Source organism: Tupaia chinensis, unplaced genomic scaffold, assembly GCF_000334495.1.
Source record: "Tupaia chinensis unplaced genomic scaffold, TupChi_1.0 Scaffold141490_1, whole genome shotgun sequence".
Classification (NCBI taxonomy): domain Eukaryota; kingdom Metazoa; phylum Chordata; class Mammalia; order Scandentia; family Tupaiidae; genus Tupaia; species Tupaia belangeri.
In genome coordinates this window covers 2,955,683-2,978,497 of record NW_006201352.1, presented here as the reverse complement: position 1 = coordinate 2,978,497, position 22,815 = coordinate 2,955,683, and the positions used below count along the sequence as shown (strand labels likewise).

General features: G+C 52.6%; 1 protein-coding gene across 1 annotated transcript in view; it reads left to right on the top strand.

Annotated features, from left to right (window-relative positions):
* The first annotated feature begins 2,539 nt into the window (after window positions 1-2,539).
* The window catches only part of CUNH4orf50 (chromosome unknown C4orf50 homolog), a 72,185-nt gene continuing 51,909 nt past the window's right edge, over window positions 2,540-22,815 (top strand). Inside the window, exons 1-5 of the mRNA XM_027766206.1 lie at window positions 2,540-3,049; window positions 6,647-6,722; window positions 7,879-9,889; window positions 14,384-14,780; window positions 20,337-20,475. Of these exons, the coding sequence (XP_027622007.1) occupies window positions 14,479-14,780; window positions 20,337-20,475 (441 nt within the window). The 5' untranslated portion in view covers window positions 2,540-3,049; window positions 6,647-6,722; window positions 7,879-9,889; window positions 14,384-14,478. The remainder of the gene's footprint in view (window positions 3,050-6,646; window positions 6,723-7,878; window positions 9,890-14,383; window positions 14,781-20,336; window positions 20,476-22,815) is intronic.

Here is a 22,815-nt window from a genome sequence, read left to right as displayed (position 1 = left end):
GTCTGGCGGTGTCCCCCACTAGAGGGCAAGCTCTCAGGGGCGGGGCTTGTTCTCTGCTGCGCCCTGTGCCTGGAGCAGACACACCACGTGACCTGACACGACAGCACGGGTCGACACGGCAGGGCGTGACATTGCACAGCATGGCACAAGTAGCATGACATAGCACAAGACACAGTGCAACACGGCATACCACAGCATGACACGGAACAGCGTGACACCGCACACACTGTGACACGCCACAGCGTGGCAGGAGACAGCACGACACTGCACACGCCACGACATGACAAGAGTGGCAGGAGGCAGCATGACACCACACCCGCCCCGACGGCACAAACCAGAACATGGCGCTGCGCGGCACAGCACTGCAACACAGCACAGCACGACAAGCCCCGCCTCTGCCCCGGCCCTGGCCACGTGCCCTGGAATGGTCAGACCCTCCTTGTTGCCCGTGGACTGCTGCGTCTCTGGCCGAGGACTGCAGTGATGTCACCTGCCCAGTCCCCACTAGCATTTGGATTGTCAAGCCCTATTAACTAACGGGAAGAAGCTGTGGGAAAAATCCACTGGCGACAGCACCTTTCCCGACAGCGACATTCGACTCCAGTCGAGGCTGGAGTTCAGTGGTCCGGTAAATTCTTCGTCCTGTCCCTCCCCGAGGCGCCAGTGAAGTTGCTTTATTTCCTAGACTAATTGGCCTGCAGAGACACCTGCTGGTGCAACAACCAGCTGCAGTACCCTCTCTCCACAGAAGCCTTCCTACACCCGAAGTCTCTCACTGGCTCCCGGTGGCCAGACCAGGTCCAGGCAGCTCAGTCTCCCATCCCGACTTCTCAGACGCTGCTAACTGCACCGCCTACCGCCTACCGCTCAGAGTCCCCTGCATGACATCACGCCACTAATTCATGTTTAATTTTTCTTTTCTTTTTTTGGAGAGGTTTTTGCTATAGGGCACGTGCGCTCGCCAGAAAGACAGAGACAGAGAGACAGAAAGCGAGAAATCACCCTCCAGGGGGGATGGCCATGCCACAATCCCTTCTCCTCCATTCTCCTCTCGGGATCTTGAGCACGCATGCACATGCGTCCGGCGTGAGTTTAAGCCACCAGGTCCAGGACTTGAACCACAGTCAACTACATGGGAGTCCAGTGACCCAGCCATTACGCCAACTGCTGGTCCCTGTTTTTAATTTTTCTAATGTCGTAGTACCAAGCACCATTCTAGGTGCTGGAGCCCAGCAGTGACCAAAGCAAAGAGGTTGTGCAACTTGTCTAGTGACAGATGAGCCACCCGGGGAGGGTGGGTGTCCGTCGGGGACCTTAGCAGGTGCAGTACCAGGAAAAGTGACCTGCTGTTCCAGTGTGCCTGAGATTGATGCTTTTCCTGGGGCTGGAAACTCTTAGTGTTAGAACCAGGAAAGTCCTGGGTGAACTGGGATGGTTGGTCATCTCAGTGGCGAGTGAGATTCCAGAGAGTGTGGGGATGTAACGGGGGTGGGGGTGGGGGTGGCTACAGCAGCACCCTCCCCACCTGGGCTCCTGGGCTCTTGGGCTCAGTAAGTGAACCCTGGACAAATACGTGATCTGTAATATTTCCCAGACTCAGGTCTTTTTTTTTTCTTTTCTTTTTTTTTTTTTTTTAGAGGTTTTTGCTATAGGGCGCATGTACTCGCCAGATAGACAGAGACAGAGAGACAGAAAGCGAGAAATCACCCCCCGGGGGGATGGCCGCGCCACAATCCCTTCTCCTCCATTCTCCTCTCGGGATCTTGGGCACGCACGCACACACGCCCAGTGTGAGTTTAAGCCACTGGGTCCGGTACACAAACCCTGGTCTACTACATGGGAGTCCAGCGACATAGCCATTACGCTAACTGCTGGTCCCAATTCCCTGATTTTTTATTACCATGCCTAGGGTACCTGCATCCTTTGTTCCAGTCCTGATGTTTACACACACACACACACACACATACACACACACACACACACACACACACACACAGTTTTTAAATTCATTTTTTCTATGAGAGAGACAGTGAGAAACCCACACAGGCACCCCCGACAGAGTGCTCCCCCCACAGTCCATCCCTAGCATCAGCCAGCCAGGATCATGGGTCTGAGCACCTGACGTGTGCGGGAGACCTTGGGACACGGACCTGACACCTTCCTGTATAGCTGCGGCGTCATGGAGTGTTGTCACCACTGCACTGCTGTGATTGGCCTTGACGTTTGCATTTCATTTCATTTTATTTACTTTTAAATTTATTTATTTATTCCCCCTCTGAGAGAGACAGAAAGAGAGAGACAGAGAGACGACACCAGCAGGGTCTTGATCCTGTGACCCAGCCAGCTCTAGCCAGCCCGGGATCGTGAGCATGTGGTGCCCAGTGTATCAGGGGGATCTCCGGGCTCCCACGAGCACCTTCCCATGTGGGTCAGCCTCGCAGGGCTTTGCATCTCACCTCTGAGCCACTGTCTGGCCCCTATTTATTTTCTTTAAGTGTGCACATTTCTTCTGTGTGTGTGTGTGTGTGTGTGTGTGTGCGTGTGAGTGAGAGAGAGAGAGAGAGAGGAGAGAGAGAGGCAGCACCTGGCACACACACGTGTGAACCCAGGTCTTTCCCACGTGGACCCAGTTGCATCACAAACACGCCACTGCTGGGTGTCCAAGACATCCTGTCTTAAGAGTGTCCAGCGTATGGCCCGATGTCTGTGGCCTTCAGGACAGGCGAAGCCCATCTTTATGAGAGCAATCAGAACAGGGTTCGTTGGGGAGTATGGGCTGAGGAGGAAGGGGGGCCTTCTGGGGTTCGGGAGAGTCTCCGTCTCCGGTTGGGGTGATGCCGTAAGCATGTGCACATAGACGGTCATCGAGCTGCCCACTTCGTCTTTATCCCTCGCTGTGTCCACGCTGCACCATGACTTTAAAACAATAAGACTATGAACCTAGAGACCTGCTTCTCCTGACATGTCACTTGATGTATCGCAGAGAATTCGAGAACTGGAGGACAAACTCGAACTTCAGAAAAGGCACCTAAAGGAACTGGAGGAAAAGGTAAGCTCGGACTGCCCACTGCTTCCCTTCCCTGGGACGGTAGCTCGGGATCTCTTCTCCCCCCCGCCAGTCTCCCGCACCCCCTGCCCCAGTCGGCTCCTCCCCCAAGGCAGCGCCTCTAGGAAACAGTGCCCCGTTCAGGTACCTTTCTGGTAAGACCCTCGGTGGCGGTCGGAAATCCTGCAACCTGGGGCCGTGTGTGTGTGCGGGCGTGTTCACCCTCTGATACCCCCTCACTGGGAAGGGTGAGGAGATCCTTTTTCTCAGGAGATAAGCCAGGGCAGACTGTCACTAGGCCGGGGACATCGCCCACCCATGGACATTGGTTATCTCCTGTGGACTCATTCACTTTAAGTGGGTTCTGTGTTCCTGGAGACAGTCTCTCCCCTCCCAGAAGGAAGGGAGACTGGCCTGTTAGGCATTTTCCACCTACTCGCATCTCTCTACAGTCATGGGCATGATGGATCAGGAAATGGAGATTGGGCAGGGACCCTGTGTCTCCAGGGTTGCCATGGCTCCCCTGTGACATCGGTTGTTCCGGCCAGAGATGAGGCTTGTTCAGGAGGCTGTGTGAGAAGCAGCCTTTTCATGGCTCATGTCCCTCCCTGCACATCCGCCGGGTGGCCAGGGCTTCCTTGAAAACAGGGAGCCAGTTGTACTCGCCTCCTCCCCCAGCATAGCTTGCCTAGGAACAGGGCGTCGCCAAGTGCCCGTGGAATGAGTAGGTGGGTAACTGTAAACAGAATGGCTGACGATAGCCCTCCCTACTGGAGGGAATCACACACAATGTCCTGAGAGATAGGGCAGCTCTCAAGTTTCCATGTCAATTTTAGAGATGTCCTGTCCCTTCTCTCCTGAGAGTCTGCTTTCAAGCAGGTTAAGTCACCTTCCATCCTCCTCGTTAGGAGCCCCAACGGCCTCACTGGCAGCACAACCAGTGGTGTCCTCAGGGGGGCAGCAGGGAGTCACGGCTGGAGGAGCGGCGCAGACCGGGCTCAGCCCCTCCTGCAGTTGCCAGTTTTCACTGATTTTTAGGATCCCAGCTGCCAGATGCCCATTCCCCCACCTCTAAATGCAATTTTGAGAACGCAGCAGGATAGCAAGTCTAATTCCGTTTAAGAATTTCTTGGGAGATAAGCTGGCCTTGCAGACAGATGTGTCTGGGCTCCGCTCTGGCTTTGCCCCTGTTGGGCCCCGAGGTCCTGGGGACATGGTCCCTCTGCTCCAGGCCCTAGTGCTTACATGGGCTGCAGGGAATGCTGCTCTGTCTCTAGGCGACTGTAGGATTGACCTAGACCAAGGCTGCGGACATGCTTAGCCCAAGGCCCAGGCAGGCAGGCGGGCCACCCTCGCTGGCTCTCCTACCTTCCCACCTCGCAGGCATCATAGGTTACAAAGCCAGACATGACAGAAAAGGGGTCACACATGGCCACAATTGTCCCTGATGATTAAAATGTTGAAATCAAGTAGGGCAGGCACTCACGCGAACTAACGCTGGGTGTGTTTTCAGTGTATATCTCAGCGGAAGAGCTGGGAAATGTCTGGATTATCTTCCTCGCTCTTTCTCACTCTTTTCTTTTCAAAGCAAATACTTGTGGATTGGTCTGTGTTCGTTTGTCACAGAAGGGAGTTGCAACGTGTGGTGTTCAGAGCGGGTGGGATTGTTAAGGATGGAGGCTTGGCTGGGCTGGTAGAAGCAAACATATTCCAGGAGGCCGACGTGGCACCTGCGGCCACAATTGGCCTGGGATGGTGGGAACGATGAAATGAAATTGTTAACCCAAACTATTTCAGCCCGGAACGGCCGCTGCACTCTCACCCCTGGGTTCCTATGGGCAAACCAAAACCGCACACGTTAGACCGTTTCCTTGGCGCGTTGCTAAGTTACAACGAGTCGCACTAGCCACACTCGTCACCCGCAGGAAGCTCACCCGGTTAGGCTGTGGGTGCAGCCGGCCATCCAGCTGTGAGCAGCCCAGGGCTTTCTCCGCCTCACTCCCTCACCTCCACGTTGGGGCTCACTTCCGCTTTCCTGCACGTGTCACTCCCTTTCCAGCAGTAAATACCATGTGACCAGGAGGCGCCCTGGAGTTCCCTGGCAGCTATTCTGGGAAACTGCTCGTTTTTGTTCAAATGGGTTGTTAGAATTTGGTTTGTCTGGAATTTTTTTTTTTTTACAGAACTGACCCCAGCCACATTATCAATGGCTATTTGGTCTCTCTGCCAGTGCCCAGAGACTCCCCTGCCACACCCTACTGGGTGGTGTTGGCAATTTCTTCCCCCTCCCCAGGCCTCAGTTTCCCCATACGGAAAATAAAGGGGGATGATTCTGAAGACGCCTTGGGCGTTTACTTCCAGTGAGTCTAAAACTTGTGTAGGAGTTGGTGGCTGTTTGAGTTCTACTTTCTTTAGTCAATAATACAAGAAAACTATTGCCTTGTGTTTTTTTGGAGGGGGACAAAAACCAAAAAACGAAACACCAGAGAATTATTTTCAAAAGCCCCAGGTGGTTTTCAGATATGTTTCACCTGATCATCAGCAATTTCATATTTGAAAAGGAAGTCACGAATAGGTTAAGAAAAATAAATTCTACCTTCAAAGTGACCTGTGTAATTTTTCTTTCCTTTAAGGTAATTTTTTTCCTATTTTTTTTCTTTTAAAAGTAAACCAATCAAATAATTTATTTTTTTTCCTGCTAAACAAAAGTTTTATTTTAAAAATATTTTTAGAGGTTTTTGCCTTAGGGCATGTGTGCTGGCTGGAAAGAGGGAGAGAGAGAAAGAGGGGAAAAGAGAGAGACAGAGACAGAGGAGAGACAGTGAGAGGGAATGTGAGAAATCACCCCCATGGGGGATGACCGCACTGCAGTCCTTTCTCCCATGTTTTCCTTCTGGGATCTAAGGCATGCATGCACGTGCGCCTGGCAGTGCCTGGTGGCGCCTGGCAGTGCCTGGTGGCGCCTGGCCGTGCCTGGTGGCACCTGGCGTTGGGTTTCAAGCTGTCAGGGACGTGAACCATGGTGGCCACGTGGGAGTCCAGCAACGTAGCGGCTACTCCACCTGCTGGCCCCAACAAGGGATTTAAATACTGAATCTCTTAGAAGAGAGAACCCTGGCAGGGACGGTAAGGGGGAGGTTCTGTTTGTCTGCTTGGGCCAGGGGACCTTGGGTGAAATTTTCCATGAGAATGGACATGCAGACCATGCCCTGGTCTCCTGGCGGCAGCCACCAGCCCTGACCATCAAAGGCCCTCCTCCGTGTGGCCCTGCCCAGCAGCCATAAGACAGCCACATCTCAGCAGCAGGACACCCTGGTCCACGCTCTAACCCCCCATTCGAGTTGCCGGATGTTGGGGCATATGGAGAATAACCCTCTCAGGGCATCATAGGTCAGGGGTGCCAGGAGAAGAGTTTGTAGGTGGAATCTGTTGCCGAGCCTGGTTCCTGTTTTCCTTTCTGAACCCAAGCCCAGTGTCATCGTTCTTGTAAAATGCTGTCATTGGATTCCACATTACATATCTTACATCTCTTTTCTTTTCTTTTCTCTTCTTTTTTCGTTTCTTTTCTTTTCCTCATTTTATTTTGGTCTTATTTTATAGTTTTTGTTCCTTTTTTTGTTTTTCTCACTAGCGTTTATTCTGTGGCCTTGATGACTGCAGTGAGCCAAGAACTCGGGTTGGTATCCTTTCTTTTTCACTGAGAAAAGTAGTGATTTCCTGACAATGGAAGATTGTCCATTGTCCCCACTCCTGACTATAACATCCCCTGAGTCATGAAGTGTCAGGGAAGGTGGCCTTGTGCTAGATTCCTCAGTCCTCTGGCTCCTCGGGTCCGGGCCACCATGGGGTTCCTGGCAAGTCCCAGCCCTGGAGGAAGATCAGGAGAGCCCACGTGAATAAGGAGCTGCCCTGGGAGTACACCCTGGGGGCTTCTGTTCCATTCCATTATTTTCTCCCGTGTCGCTTCAGTCCCTGGTGCTTTCGGTTCCCCTGTAGACCAGAAACTCTTCCGTAGGGGTCAGCGTGGGTGACTTCAGGGCCAGGGGTCTGCAGGAGCAGGGGCTTGAGGGCAAGAGGCTCACAAGGCCAGACTGACTTCCGTGCAGAATGTCCATGGAGCCTGTGCAAAAGCCACCCAGCTCCCTGCCATCACCCTTCCCTCCGCCCCTTGACCGCAGCCTGGTTCTGATGCCCTGCTACGTCCAGGGACCTCAGGATGAAGCATCCCGGCAGCTGGTCCTGCTCTGACCCCGGCCCCTGGGTGACCTGGAGCTCCCCCTGAGTTCCTCTTTGGCCCCGTGTCCATTCACATCTTCCCTGTTCTGACTGTCCATCTCAGGGCTGGGTCTGCAGGACCCCTCAGCTCTAAAGTTCAGAGCCCAGGCCAGGCCCCATGAGCCATGCCCATGGACTGCCTGCACCCCTTGGGCTGAGCTGACAGCGGGCCCTGCCCAAGGATGACCTTCAAGCTGCCCCACTCACAAGGGCTTTGGTTTGATACCTTCCATATCCCAGCACCCGGGACAGCGCTGGGCACATGGTAGATGCCCATTCAGCGTGTGTGTAATAAGTAAAGGGACGTCTGGGTCCAGAGGACAAGCTATAAGCCCCGTCTCACAGAGCTGAGGCAGCCATAGGGGCTGGGCTGGGGACTGGAGGGAGACCATGGGGACCCTGCAGCCCTCTCCCTGCACTTTTGGGAGGTCCCTCAGGGGGCTTAGCTGGAGATTTCAGGTCAGTGATGGGGCAGGAGTGTGGGGCAAGGAGCCAGGGGCTCCTCTACTGTTGTCATCCTTGGTTCTTGTTATTTCACATTATTTTCAATCTTACAGGATAAGAAAAGAAGGTATGGAATAAACTGAGTCCCTATGGCAACCCCAACCCCACTCAAACCAAAATCCAACAGCAAAACAAGCTATTCAAGGTCCAGAGAATTCGTATATTTGACAACAGCTTTAAGGGGAAGCCTTTTGGATCCATGGCTGGTCCCAGCCAGCCTAAGCTGTGAGGACTCTGCAGGGACCATGGGTGTTGTCAAACTTGGAGCCACATCCGTGTTCCAGCTGTGGCCCTTCAAGAGCCCTGGGGCTGAGGCCTAAATGCCAGGGAACCAAGTGCGATTACAGAAACCGAGGGATTGGAGAGCCCCCGCACCGCTGGGGACAGGTCACCTGCTGTCGCCACACACATGCCTCGCCCAGCCACGACGCACATGCCGGGAGGGACACAGACGCTGTCTCTGCCCTGTGTACATAGATCTCCACAAACTGTGCTGTGTTCTTTGCAGAATCTGCTGGCACGACTCGCAAATATCCCTGTGCCCTGAGCCCCGATTCCAGTCCAGGTTGGCAAAACCCCCAAATCTATGAGCAGCTGAATTCCACGGCTGTCTGGAGCCTCACCCAGCAGGGGCGGGTCCTCCCGGAGCCCAGGGTCTTCAGGTTTCCAAGGGTGTGGCAGAAGTCCAGAGCATGGCCTTCTCAGGGCAGGGAGGAGCACGGACTGCGGAAGGAAGAGCTCCCTTCGTCCTGCTCCAGGCTGGCCAGGCCCGTGGAGCGCGGAGAGCCGTCGGCGTGGAGAATGATGGAGCGGACGCTCCGTTTCATCGCAGGAAAACCAGACCCCAGCTGGTGACGGTTGGCCCAGGAGGAAATTCCTGGAGCCAAGTTCCCTCTGGTCGCTGTTCTTATGTTATTCTAGGTGGGTAGATGGGGCATCTCGGAAAGAAAGCGCCTGCTCGTCCTCTCCCAGCGTTTGAAGGGAAGACGTCTGGAATAAGAAGGGACTGCAAGAGACAGAAGGTGTGAGTGCCAGGCCCATGGCCGTGTCTGTGCGAAGACCCTGTGGAAGGCAGGATGGGGCCCGACGGCTTGCTGGCCAGCTGGACTCATTGCCCTGTGTTTACGGGACAGAGGAGCAAGCTTGCCTTTCAGTGAGAAGAACCTTGAGAGGAAACTGGAATGTGAATCCAGGCCCTGAGGGAGCCCACTGGGGAGGGAACCCGAGGAGCTGGGAGTGCTCCGGAGGCCAGACCCAAGGGTGGAAAAGGATGGTGCAGTGCACCAAAGGAACCCAGCCAGACGGGGCGCTGTTCCCACCAAAGCAAAAATCGGGGCACTTTCAGCAGACCGCACTGGACAGCTGAGAAGCACCCACCCTCTTTTAAAATCCAAACCCAAAGCACCCAGCACCCCAGCCACCGGGACCTATCAACACTCAGCGACCAGATATGAACGAACTGATGCCTTTGCTTGAGAAAACAGGCAGCCGAGCCGCCAAGGCAGCGACAGGAGTGTGGGGTCACGGCGGGGTGAAAGCAAAGACACACCTGCTTTCTCTGGGGCCAGAAAGCACAGAGCAGCCTTGCCGGGTGACGCCCCTCTGCAGACACAGGGGCTATGCCTGCCGCTCAGAGGAGCAGGGGAATAATTCCCGTACGACAGCTCGCAAGGGGTCTTCTGTGGGGCAGGCCAGACAGTCAGACCTGCAAGACTCCCACAGGCCACCGCGATGCTCAGGTGGCTGCTGGCAGGAGGCACGGCCCCCACTGGTCTCAGTGGGAGTCATCCTGCCAAGTCCATACCAGTCCATACTGATCAGGGACCAGGACCCCTTTCCTCTGGCCCAACCCGGAGGCCTCGAGGGGCCAGGGAACAAGGTGCACATCAGCAGGTACAGAGCTTAGAAGCTTGAAGTCCCCAGTAGGAACCAGCATTTCTAGAACAGTCCCAGGCATGGCTTCCAGGCCCCTCCTAGTGACAGGAAGAGCCGCGGCACTCAGGGAGCCTTAGCACTTTGGCGGCCACCAGGTGCCTGCTGCTTCGCCCATAGCCCTCTGTCCAGGTGAGGCCCATCAGCAGGGTGTCTGTTACCGTCGTTGCCTGGTAACGTGTGATTGCCAGAGAGCAGAGTTACAAGCTTACTGGACCCACGCTTAACCAATCTCTCAAGCAGAAAGGAGAGCGGGCCAGCCTGGACCCAGCCCCCCACGGATCTCCTGGGAGGCTTACATGAGCCCCTGGAAGCTGCTGGCACAGACCTGGCCTGTGGGGTCACCTACGTGGGTTTCCCTCTTCCCAGCCCTACACCTCAGTGCCCTGTAGGACAGTGGTAGTCAGTGAGAGGTTGGGGAGCACAAGCCAGAGGCTAGAACTGTGCTCTGTCATGGCTTTTCTGGCATCGGAGGCCAAGGAGACCAGCTAACAGTGTGACGAGCCACGCACTGCTCAGGGCTGGGGGGTTCCCGGGACTCGGGACTTCCAGTCGTACCATATTGAAGTCCTGGCCGGGTCGGGAGAGTTGCCTCCCAGGAGCTACAAGGGGTAAGGGCCCTCTCGCTGGATGCCACTTCTCTTTGGGGTCATGGCTGTGTTTCGCTGAGTTGCACTCGGTGTCATGTGCAAAGGCAGACGTGCTCTGAGCTGACACACTTAGGGTTTGCTCGTCTACCAGCCCCAGGTTCTCCCAGCATGGTGCTGAGGTCACGGCGGGAGCACGAGTCGGGGCTGGGGCTGTGGTTTACCCCGACAGTGGCATGCCACGCCTGAGCTCGAGCTTCTGCATCCTCTGCGTGGACTTCTTCCTTCCCTCCCCCGACACCCTTGCTTCTCGCGTTCCCAGCCTCCCCTGGTGTCGGGTCCGGGCTCCTGCTCCTCCCTCACCTCCCAGAACCCATGTCTGCCTGGTTCCTGGCGTGCCGGGAACTCTGCTCAGTGCTTGCGGTGGCCAGCTCATTTATTCCTCCACAGCTCTTGCCCTCTCACAGTGCAGCCCGCCATGTATGAGCAGTAACTCCTCCATCCTGCCCGACACGCCCTGCCCGACACGCCCGGTACACAACACACAATAGCGGCTCTGATGTGCATTTTCTCACATTTAACCAGAACCTGCTGGGGGCCTGCCAAGTTTGGCGGAAATCCCAAACCAGCCAATGTGGGGCCTGTTTTCATGCTCAAGTTGTCTAAGAACTGGTTGGGGCTTCCGCAGCCCCTAAGTTATGCCCCAGATGCCAGCTCTGTTGCAGTCTTTGGATGGCAGCCACCCTCCTCCTCTCCCTTCTCTGTCTCTCCGGGGCTTCGGTTTCATCTGAAATGGGGACGGCAGTGCCTTGCTCTGGCCATGGCGCTGTCCTTCCAAGGACCAGCCTCCACCTCGGGGTATAAGGGCATAGGGGCCTGTCCTTACAGCCACTCCAGGTCAATCTATTTCCCTCCTGCCACCTTGGGAGAGACTGGGGGGCCTACAGTCAGGTCCCGTCCTCAGCACCCCCCGGAATTAGTGATAGGCCATTTCCTTTTCATCTTCCCCATTCCAGAGTCTTGGTTACTTATCCGACAGGACTTGAAATGCCCATCTGCCTATCCCAGAGAAGGAGGAAGGAAGCACCTCCTCTCGGGGCTGCTCCCCAGGAACGGGCTAGAGATCGGCTTTCTCCTTGGCCAGCCCCCAGACGGTTACAGTTGGTCTCTGCTGCATTTAGCTGTCAGTCTTCCTGCTCCGCGCCTCATGGCTGGTGTTTCTGGGGACTCACAGGGCCAGGCACCACGCCGAGAGCACGGGGAGTTCGCACCACAGCCGGGCCGGGCATGGGCAGGGGACTGGCTGCTGGTCTTGTTCTGCCAGGGGCTGATCACGTGCTATGATCACATGACCGTGTCCAGCAGTGCAGGCGGACACAGTCTAACACAGCAGACTGCATGGCCGGGACTGCACGGTAGTTCCTCTGCCCACCACCAAGTGGCGTCGTAGTGCAGTAGGGTGTGCCCGGAACTCTGCTCAGTGCTTTGCAGAGACCAGCTCACTATTCCTCCACAGCTCTCGACCTCTCATACCCCCACGCCACTTTTTATGAGAAGTTAAGTAATTCATCTTGAGAAGCAGTGGAGACAAGATTCGAACCCTGGCAGTCTGACCTAGTCCCTGGGCTCTGAGCTGCTTCACTCTACCCCTTAGGCCCAATCCGCATCCTGTCGCTTCTGCCTGCTTCTTGTCTCCATAACCTCTCTTGGCCACTGTGGGGGACCTGTGCGTAAGAGCAAAGTTTCAGCTCAGAAAACCTCTCCACGAGAGTAGAAGAGGGGGAAAACACTGTTACATACGCATTAAACCGGGATGCGGGGTGCATCGCAGGCGACGTCTGACGACATCGCGGACCAGAGGAAAGCCCGCCCTTCCTGTACGGAACAGACAGCCGTCACGTGCCATCTCAGGACAGTCGCTCGTCCCCCAGTGAGAGAGCGATGGCACACTGTCACACGGTGAAGCCTCAGTCCATCCACTTGGTCACTGGGTGACCCTGCGTTTGTTCACCTGTTTCATTAAAGGAGAAAACAAACTTCTTTCTAACGAGGTAGTTTTGGAACCCAGACCCTGCCAAAGTTAGGCTCTTAGCCTCCCACGAGGCCACGAGGGCTCTGTTTTCCTGGGGTTTACATTCTGAAGATATGGCTTCCAGGTCCTTCAAGAAGACATATGGTGGGGGGGAGATAAAAAGAAAAGGACATTGCTGGGTCATAAGGCTAGCAAAGACTGATTTAGCTTTTTTATTATATTTTTAGAGAGATTTTTGCTATAGGGCATGTGTGCTTGCTGGAAAGACAGAAACAGAAAGCGAGAAATCATCCCCCCCATAAGAGGTGGACACACTGCAATCCCTGCTCTCAGGCTTTTGGGCATGCACACACATGCCTGGTGTGAATTATCAAGCTACCGGGTCCAGGACTTGAACCATGGTTGACTATGTACGAGCCCAGCGCCTTAACCACCATGCCACCTGCTAGCCCAAGGCTTATTTAGCTTTAAAAGGGATTTACCTACATTTCAAAGTGATGAAGAAAGAACACATTTTCTAAAGTAAAAGCAATAAGAAAGGGAGAGGAAAGCCTCTTCCATTATTTTCAGTAAGGTTAACTAAGCCTTTTCTTTTGAAAAGATTTTTGTTTCTTGAGAGAGGGAAAGAAAGGGAGCCAGCATCCCCAACAGGGTCCTCATGCCGTGGTCTGTCCCAGCCCCAGATCGCTATGTGTGCTTGGTATGTACAAGAAATCCCCGGGAAGTGAACCCGGGACCATCCCACGCTGGTCTGGTTACATTACCACTGTGCCACCATCTGGCCCTCCAACTCAATGTGCTCTTATCTGTTCTGCATCAGGCCTAGCCTGCTGTAACTGCCTCCTCACACACGGCTGGCTGCTCTGTGTTTGCCCCGATACACCCTGGAGTGCTCCATCCTCAGAGTGACATGTGACCAAGCATTTGTACTCCAGTGACTCTCTGTTACCCACAGGGAGATGCCAAAGCCCTTGAGCACCTGCACGAATATGGCCCCAACCCACCTTCAGTCTTTGATCCTCACTTCCTCCTCCTGTGTGTCCACTGGGCTAGCCAAAGCCAGGCCATTCCATTCCCTTCACCTGTCCTGCCTCTGCTGCAAGGCTGTGGTCCAAGGATCCCTCCTCCCAGAGGAGTCCCCTATCCCCCTAAGCTTGCTGTGGCTCCTCAGCCCTCCTATGACCTCTTCGGCTCAGAGTACCCTCTCCCACCCTTGGGCTCCCAGAGGACACCCTTTCTCCCATCGTAGTCCACACCTATTGTGTCTCCTGTGCTAGAAGCTGCAGTTGACTGCACCCATGATGCGGGGCTGACGGTACTCCTCCATTTTACATAAAGGATTTGAGCATCCTCAGAATTTCGATATCCTTGGGTGGGGGTGGCGAGGTTTCCTGGAACCAATCCCCTACAGTTCCCTAACTGAACACCCCAGTTAGGGAGTGTGACCCAGATTTGAATCCTGTTTCTGCCACTTTTCATTTCATCTGTGGGACCTGGACAAGCTCTTTCACCTTTTAGAGCCCCATTTTACCATCTGCAAGATGGTCATGCGGATGCCCACCTTGTAGGGTCACCTCTCCAGGACAACGGGGCTAGGCAGGGCGTGGGCGAACTCCAAGCATGGCCAGTACCCAGCGCATAGTACCCCTCCCCTTCGTCCCCTTTATCTAACACGCTCTGGGGCCTTGATGTTAATAGAGCTTGCCAGGCTCAGAGAGGAAAAGGAATCCATTCAGGTCCTGGTGAAAACCTTTCATGTACTAACTACTGAGACCTTACGATATTCTGGTTACCAGTCCTGTCTGGAAATCTTATTTTCCTTCTTTGTACTCATTATTAAGCATTTAATTCCAAGTGATTTTTCTGCAGCCTTTTCTTGCTTTGGGTGAGTTCTGGCATGCTGACTTGTAAAACGAGAGGCATTCATTCATATTGTATGACGTTTGTGCAAATGAAACCCAAGTCCCCCACTCATGAATAATCCACCTGTTCTTGCCCTCCTCAAAGGATATTTTCCTGAGCAGTCTGAAGGCACAACCACCACCATGAAATCTCCAGGAAGCCAATGTTAGAAATTCACTTACTTTATTAAGTCTTGACCCATGAAATCCTTAGAGATGGCGTCAACGGCTGAAGGACAGACTGAAAAAAGCTTCAGCTATGTTGTCAGAGTCCCCGGTGGTGATGGGTTTGATATAATGAACGTTGATGTGAAGATCGACACGTCCTGGATATTCCGGGACATGGACGATTGCAGTGAGGAGCAGGGATGTCTTCCGGAGGAAGCAGCCAGTGGCCCAGATGTGGACACGGGGACACTCAGAAAACAGCTGGAGTGTTCCGAGCAGAAGTTGCTGGCCGCTGTGGACAAGCACGTGACGTCGGAATCTGGGCTGAGGAGCAGGTAGATGTGCCGATTCCATCTCTTTGTGTGAACTGACAAGTCCCAGGGCATCATTACTGTGTGACCGTGTGTGCCGAGTTATCTCTGAGCTGAGGAAACGGGCTCACCAGTGGTACCTGACCTGCCCGCAGCAGTCATCTGCCTCAGCTCTCCCTGTCTTTCCCATGCCTTCTGGATTGCCATGAGGTTTCCAGACTCCTCTGCTCACTGGCTTCCACTGGGGTCCAGCCAATGGGAGGAACCCAGGCCAAAGAGGCCTCCTCCAGGGTGGCCCCACCCCAGGCTCTTCTCCATTGCTCATGGTACCCTTGGGACTCTTTGTCTCTCCCTTACAGGGAAGGAGTCTCCTTTGAGAGAGGCTCCAACTGAAGCAGGCCAGAAGGTACAACCAGTGTTTGGCCCTTTCTTGAACTCTGGGTGCCATCTCTAATTGTGACTGTAACGCAGACAAACTCTCAGCTTCTTCTGTGGTCCAAGATCATGCTGGGCGGCCTGGCTCCTGGGCCCTAGTGACACCATCTCCCCAGAGGCAGAAGGACCTTTCGCTAGCTGCTCATCTGTGCTGCCTGTCATCTCGCCTGGCCTGTGAGCTCCTGCGTCTTTGTAGTGGGTGCTCCATGCGTCTCTCTGCTGAGCTCCCTGGTGCGGGCTCTGCTTTCCTGTGGAACAGATGTGGACCCAACGTGGGGCATTGGAGTGCAGGTCTTTCTCCAAAGTCCTTGCTCTTTCCTGCTGTTTACTGATACCTCGACTAGGCAAAATGAGGTGGTCTTACATACATGAGGAGAAACCCAGAGTGGAAGTGCGGGACGGTTATGGCCAGAGTCAATTCTATGGGTTTACTAATAGCCCAGCAACCAAGTGCCTTGGATTTTTGTGGAACTTTCCTATTTTCTTGTATTTGCCTTCGTTTCAATAAAGGCAAACCATTAAATGCATATTTACATGTGGTTTACTTCTTTCTTCTCCTGGTAAAACTTTGCACGTGAAGAAATTCACAAATCATAATTCTTTTGCTAACCTATGTGATTGTCCATCCATCCACCCATTCATTCATTCCTTCAGCAACCTGCATTTACCCTCCAGACTCACGCACTACATTGTGTTAGTCTGCTAGGGCTGCCATTCCAACGTACTACAGACAGAGAAATTCACGGAAACTTACTTCCTCACGGTTCTGGAGGCCAGAAGTCCCAGACTAAGGGCATGCCCCACTGGGGCACTCAGGACCTCAACCCTAAGAGACTAGCAGTGTGCGCAATCTTGGTTACACATTCAAATCTTCCTCCAGAAAGACTGACAATAAAATAGAAGGTTGGGTAAGGCAGGCGACATAGTGGTTAAGGCACTAGACTCCCACATGGCCCACCTCAGTTCAGATCCTGGACCTGGAGGTTTGCTTTCTCACTTTCTCTTTTTTTCTCTCTCTGGTCAAATTGAAAAAATTATAATAATGATGCATAAAATTAAATAAATAGTTTTAAAACGCAACAGAAACTAGAAGGTCTACTGGCCTGGAGAAGCTGGGTAAGGCGCCTCCCAAAGGAGACCTCGTCTGTGTGAGGGAGAGACGAGGGTCCCAGGGGCAGCCGAGCAGTACAGGGCAGGTCCTCTATGGCGGGAGCCTGTGGGCTTGTGTCCTCTGTGCTCTCTGAGGACGGGGTACGGCTCTCCTACCCTGGCTTCATTTTGCCTACCTTGACCCTATAATGCATAGAATGATATCTCCTCTTACAGATGAGGAAACTGGAGCTGAAAGGATGAACTATAGTGTCCAGAGTCATTAAGAGCTGAAGTCAGGGTCTGAGCAGGACTCTGAATACAGACGTCAGGCTCATTGCACAACAGTTTGGTCCAAGCAGGGTATAATGAAAGGCTGGAGGTCCGCATCAGATTCACTTCAATTGAAAAGCTAAACTTTTAAAGTATTTGTCATAAAAATAATGCAACAGGGGCCAGTGGTGGTGTGGTGGTTAAGGGTGTTGGAATCCCACATGGCTGACTGTGGTTCAAGTCCTGGACCTGGCAGCTTACTTTCTCACTTTCTCTCTCTCTCTCTCTTTCTCATTCTGTCCTTCTCTGGTCAAATTTAAGAAGAAAAATGAATGAATAAAGCTAAATAAAATAATTCTTTAAACAAATAATGTAATAGTGTTAGAAATTTGAGGAAGAAAGTTCCACTTCCATCTTCATAACATGATTATTTTTGCATATATGTTTCCAATCCAAATGCGACACAATTAATAGTAGCTAAGCACTTACTGAGCATCTGCTTGGTGCCAGCCATTGCTTCCATGTTTAACAAATACTAACAGTTAATCCTTAAACTGTACTGAAAATGAAGTGTTAGTACAGATGGGGAAATTAAGACACTGGGCAGATAAGTAACTTGTCCATGGACCCCCAGCCAGCTCTGTGGGGCAGCTGGGACTTGAACCCAGGCAGCCTGGTCCAGAATGGTTACTGCAGCCATTATGAACCAATATATCCTGGGGCCCTGACAGAGTCTCTTAATGTCATAGTGCTCTTTACAACACTGTATGCTAACATTTTGAAAATATGTTCTTAGTTCGGTCAGTTGAAAAGGTTACTTCACTATTTCATGTTTGTGTGAGTGTCTTCGTTTCCTGTGGCTGCTGTAACAAATGATCACAACCTGGTGGTTTAAACAACACAACTGATTGTCTCTCCGTTCTGGAGGGGAGAAGTTGGAAATCAGTCTCGCTGGGTTAAAAATCAAGTGTCGGGAGGGCCATGCTCTCTCCAGAGGGTGTAGGGGGATCGACTTCCTTGTCTTTTCTAGCTTCAAGAGCCATGGTCCTTGGCTCCTGGCCCTTTCTCCATCTTTGAAGCCAGCATCTTGCTTCATGGCCATCTCTATAACTCTCCCTCCATCTCTCTCTAAGGACACTACTTGAGATTGCAGTTAGAGACCACCTGGCTAATACAAATGCTCTCCTCTTCTTACCATCCTTAACCATATCAGCAGTCTCTCTGCATGTTAGATAACATTCCGACAGGTCAGGGGCTATCTGGGGACCATGATACAGCCTGCCAAAGTGAGATTAGTCATATTTAGTGTCGTTGACTGGTCTCAGAAACCAAAAAGACAGGCTTTTTCCTTCCCTTTTCGATCTCACCACATTGTATGCCAATCAGGAGGCTCTCAGCCTGCCTCTCTGAATGATTCACCCAGGGCCGCTCCTCTGGTTCAGTTCCAAAAACATGATTATAATTCACACAGAAGGGACATGCCCTTCCGTCACTTTTTTTTTTAAAAGAAGTATTTTACTTAACTTTATTTATTATTATTTATTTTAATATTTCCAGAGAGATACACACACACAGAGAACTCAAACCACAGTTGACCATGTGGGAGTCCAGAGCCCTTAACGACCATGCCACCTGCTGCATCCCCCTTCTATCACCTGAAAACTGAACTAGGAGAGGGAACTCGTCTCCTATTTATTTATTTATTAGTGAGGGGGAGGGGGAGTGAGAGACAGAGGACAGAAGGGGAGGGAGAAAGGATTTTTTTTTTTGGACAGGGTCTCTCTTGTCCTTATTATTAATAGTCATTTCATTTAATTTTCACAAACAATTGTACTTCTGAGCGAGGTACAATTACCTCTCTTTACATAAAGACAGTGGGGGTCACAGTGATCAACTGGCCCAGTTAAGGTCACAGGGTCAGTGAATGGCAGAGCCAGGAGGCAAAGCTAGGTCTTCACCCGCGGGGGAAGAGTCTGCCGTGTATGAGCCGTCCCCTGGAAAAAGCGCGAGGGTGTGCAGAGCTTGTCCACGGAGGCCATGCACACTCCTCTCACGTGGACACACAGGGAACGTTGGCACCTTAGAGAACTTGGGAACCGAGCCCAGCAGAAGACAGGCAGGTCTTTCGGCACCTCCTCTCCCAGCAGGACCAGGAGCCAGGCCTGCCCTTCAGACTTCCTTCCTCCATCTTGCTGTATCTCCTCCCCAAAGCTGCAGTGGGACCTCTGTTCCGGGTGTGGCATTTGCTTGTGACACAGCCTCAGTGTCTCCTAGGACAATACAAAGCCTTTGGGGGCTTAGCCATGCCTGTTAGTGAAGCTACTTTCAGATTCTCGCTTGGGAATATAAATACTACCGACATTACATTTTTAGTTGCAGAAAGCTTTTCCTGAATGCCAATCTTTTCCTTAGAAGAGAATCATAAGACGGCAGCAGTTCTAGTCTTTTCTGTCGCTAGTAACAGGAATAGCCACGTCTGGGTAATGTAGGAGAATAGAGGTTCGTGGCTGGCGGTTTTAGAGGCTGAGCATGATGCTGGCACCTGGCGAGGGTCTGCCAGCTGCATGCCAGCGTGGCTGAGGGCAGCAGCGAGCGTGTCTGGGTCCATGGGTCTCCGCTCTGGTCTCACTCGCTCTCCTTATGAACCCACCAGGATTCAGGTGGGGAAGCGCAACCCAATTTCCTTACCTAATCCTCCTCACTTCCTGAGAGCCTCATGTCTCCATCCTACAGTCGGACGAAGTTCCCACCCTTTTAAAACCTTCACAGTGGCTCACCAAAATTTTACACTCGAGTTTTGGGGAAAACACGCTCAAGCCATAGAAGATCTAAAAGGGGAGGCAATAAAAGCATGAGTTTGGAAGCCAGACAGTTTGGACTCTACAGTGCTGCGTAGCCTTGAGCAAATTACCTGATCTCTCTGATCCTTGGTTTTCTTCTGTGTGAAGTAGGGGTGGTGAATCTCCCCAAAGGCTGGAGATGCTGTGAGGAATTATTCCAGCAATGCTCAGAGCCTAAACGGCACAGGCCCAGTCACTCTTGTTGGTAGGTTATTGGTTCAGCATTGAGACCCTCTTAAGATTTATGTTACATGGGGCCTTAGTCCAGTGATCTCTCTGAAATACTGTAGATCTTTTTTTTTTTAAAAGATAGGTACAAAAGGGAGCAGCAGTTGTCATAATGGCTATGTTGCTAGACTCCCATGTAGTTGACTGCGGTTCGCGTCCCGGACCTGGTGGCTTAAACTCACGCCAGGCGAGTGTGTGTGCGTGCCCAAAATCCTGAGAGGAGAGTGGAGGAGAAGGGATTGCGGCATGGCCATCCCCCTGAGGGGTGATTTCTCACTTTCTGTCTCTCTGTCTTTCTGGTCTGCGCACACACCCTATCTATAGCAAAAACTTTCCAAAAAAACAAAAAAAAGATAGGTACGAAAGATTTACATGATATAATTTTGTCAGAACATTAACATGGCAGAAGGAAGAAAAAAGATTGGCCCTGCTGTCTGTGGAAACCTGAGGCCGGCCCAGCCGGGTGGCCCAAGCAGTGGGGGTGGTGCCGTGTGATGCAGGAGGCATGTGAGGGTTCCTGGTTCCAGGTGCATGTCCCGGGTATCCCTGGGGAGTGTGGGTGTCCCTGGCTGGCTCAGGGCTGTGAGGGCTTGGCGTATGATGGCCCTGTCAGAGGTGCCTATCTTTCCCTCTCATGAAGGAAATAAGTGCACGCACACACCAGGCCATACTTACTACACCCTGAGCAGGCGCCTTCCTGCTTCCGTTGCTGCAGGATTCAGGAGCTGGAGCTGTCAGAGAGGAAACTCCTCCAGAAGGTGGACCAGTTGAGCGCCCGAGTGGTCCAGGAGAGGAGCGCCTCGCTCTGGGCCCAGGAGAAGCTGGAGGCACTGCAGGGAGAGCTGGCTGGCCAGGTACGTTGCCTTCCTGCTGCTTGCTTCCTGTCCTAGCAGAGTCCCCTCTGTGCTCGAGCATGAGCACAGCCTGGGAGAGCCCAGTCAGGAGGGCTAAAGAGATCTTAGTCCCGACAGTGCCTGTGGTAGCAGTGGGCCTGGATCAAGGTTGTGGACCTCACTGGGCCTCAGCTTCCCCATCTCTGAAATGGGGTCCTAATCTGCCCTGTCTGCCTAGAAGGCCCCGGCGGGGACCCACAGTAGGTGTGAGAGTGTTGGCTGGCCTGCGGGGCTGTGCACTTGCCAGGAGGGCTTCTCAGAGGTTCATTTCCATAGCCTTCATGCCTGAGGTCCCAGAGCCAGGCCATGGCCTAGGACAGGAGAAGACTGATGCAGGGTCCCTGCTCTTGGGAGCGTGCATACAGGCGGAGAGGCAGGCAGAAAGCAAGTAGCTCGAACTGGATGCTAGGTTCTATGGTTAGGGCAGGCACAGTCGGTGTACCTGGGGACCACGGAGACTCGAGGGAAACTACAGAGAAGTGAGCCAAGCAAGCTGGGCCTTGTTGGGAAGGGCATCCAGAGCATGGGTGCCAGCGTGGCAAAGGCATAGAAGCATGGAAGAAGCAGTGCGGACCAGAGAGCAGGGAGTGGGTACAGGGAGGAGTCTGCAGAGGGCAGGGTCCAGGTGGGCCAGTTACAGGTCTCCCGTATGGGCCACATGCTGAAAGCAATGGGGGGCCGGCTCCAGGGGGCTTCAAAGAGGTGGGATCAGGGCAGATGGTCATCTGGGGGATAGAATTTTAATTGCATAGCAGCAAGAGAAGGGAGAGGCAGGAGGGCAAGTTGGCTTTTTGGAGAAGCAGTGGGTGGGTGAGGGGCGGGTCTGGGGACACACAACCGGAACCAAACCTCTTCTCTGCCACTCGCTAGTTGGGCAAGTGCCTTAACCTCTCTGGGCCATGGTTTTCTCATCTGTGAGGTGGGAATAAAGATAATAACACCCCTCTTAGATTGCTGCGTGGGTTAAGTGAGTCAGTACATGTAAAACACCCAGTGACATTTAAACAACATGCCACTGTTGAAATCTTCCAGGGGAGAGAGGACAACGGCCAGGGTGCAGGCCATATTTAGGAAATACACGCAGAAGCAAAACCAACAAGCCCTCGGGAAGCTACCTGTGGCACCCAAAGACCCCTGAGGCGGTGTAGTGCATAGCTCTCAGAGTGCAACTCAGGGGCCTCCACGGTGTTGGCTGCAGGTCTTTAGTGGGCTGCGGAGCAATTCCTTGGCCATAGCTAGCTTTTATTATGAGAGGTTTTTGCTATAGGGGATGTGCACTCGCCAGAAAGACAGAGAGAGACAGAGAGACAGAAAGTGAGAGATCACCCCCCAGGGGGGATAGCCACGCCGCAACCCCTTCTCTTCCATTCTCCTCTCGGGATCTTGGGCACGCATGCACATGTGCCCTGTGTGAGTTTAAGCCACCAGGTCTGGGACTCGAACCTCAGTCGACTACATGGGAGTCCAGTGACACAGCTATTATGCCAACTGCTGGTTCCCATAACTAGCTTTTAAAAATGAAATAGACTAGGGAATGCGAACAGGCACCACATGTCCTGGGGGAATGCTGTTTTGTGAAATTTGTTTTCCTGTTGTACACGTGTGCACATATATGACGGGGCATGATGTTCATTTGTGTTTCTTATAGTGGGAAACTGTCAAAAAAGTTGGAAAAACACTGGCACAACCATTAACCAAAATAGAAGTGGAGGGTGGAAAGATAAAGAGGTTAATTAAATTGAAATTGGGCTTCCAGTTGCCCGGGAGACATCCCAAGGGGATTTTCCCCTTTACACTGGACTTCGTGCACAAAGTCGAGGTAAAGCTCCTTGGCTCCTAGTGGCCCCTCATTGTTTTCCCAGGGGAGGTGTTTTGTTTTGTTTTGTTTTGTTTTTTGGCCTTAGGGCATGTGAGCTTGTGAGCTTGGGTGGGGTGAGGGAGGCCACAGACAATGAGAGGGAAAGTGAGAAATCACCCCCTAGGGAGATGGCCATGCTGCAGTCCCTTCTATTTCATTCTTCTCCTGGGATCTTAGACATGCACACACACGCACCTGGAGTTCAAGCCACTATGCCATCTGCTGGTCCTCCCAGGGCCGATTTTTTTTTTTAATTTTAATTTTAATTTTTTTAATTTTTATTATCATCATAATCTTCTTTATATTACATTGGATTACATATAACTTTACATTGACTTCCATTGCTTTTTCAAAAGGGAATGCCATGCATGTCAGTCAATACAGAGACATCAATCTCCCCGCTTTATCATTCAATGTCTTTTCCATGCATTTCCCAATAATTA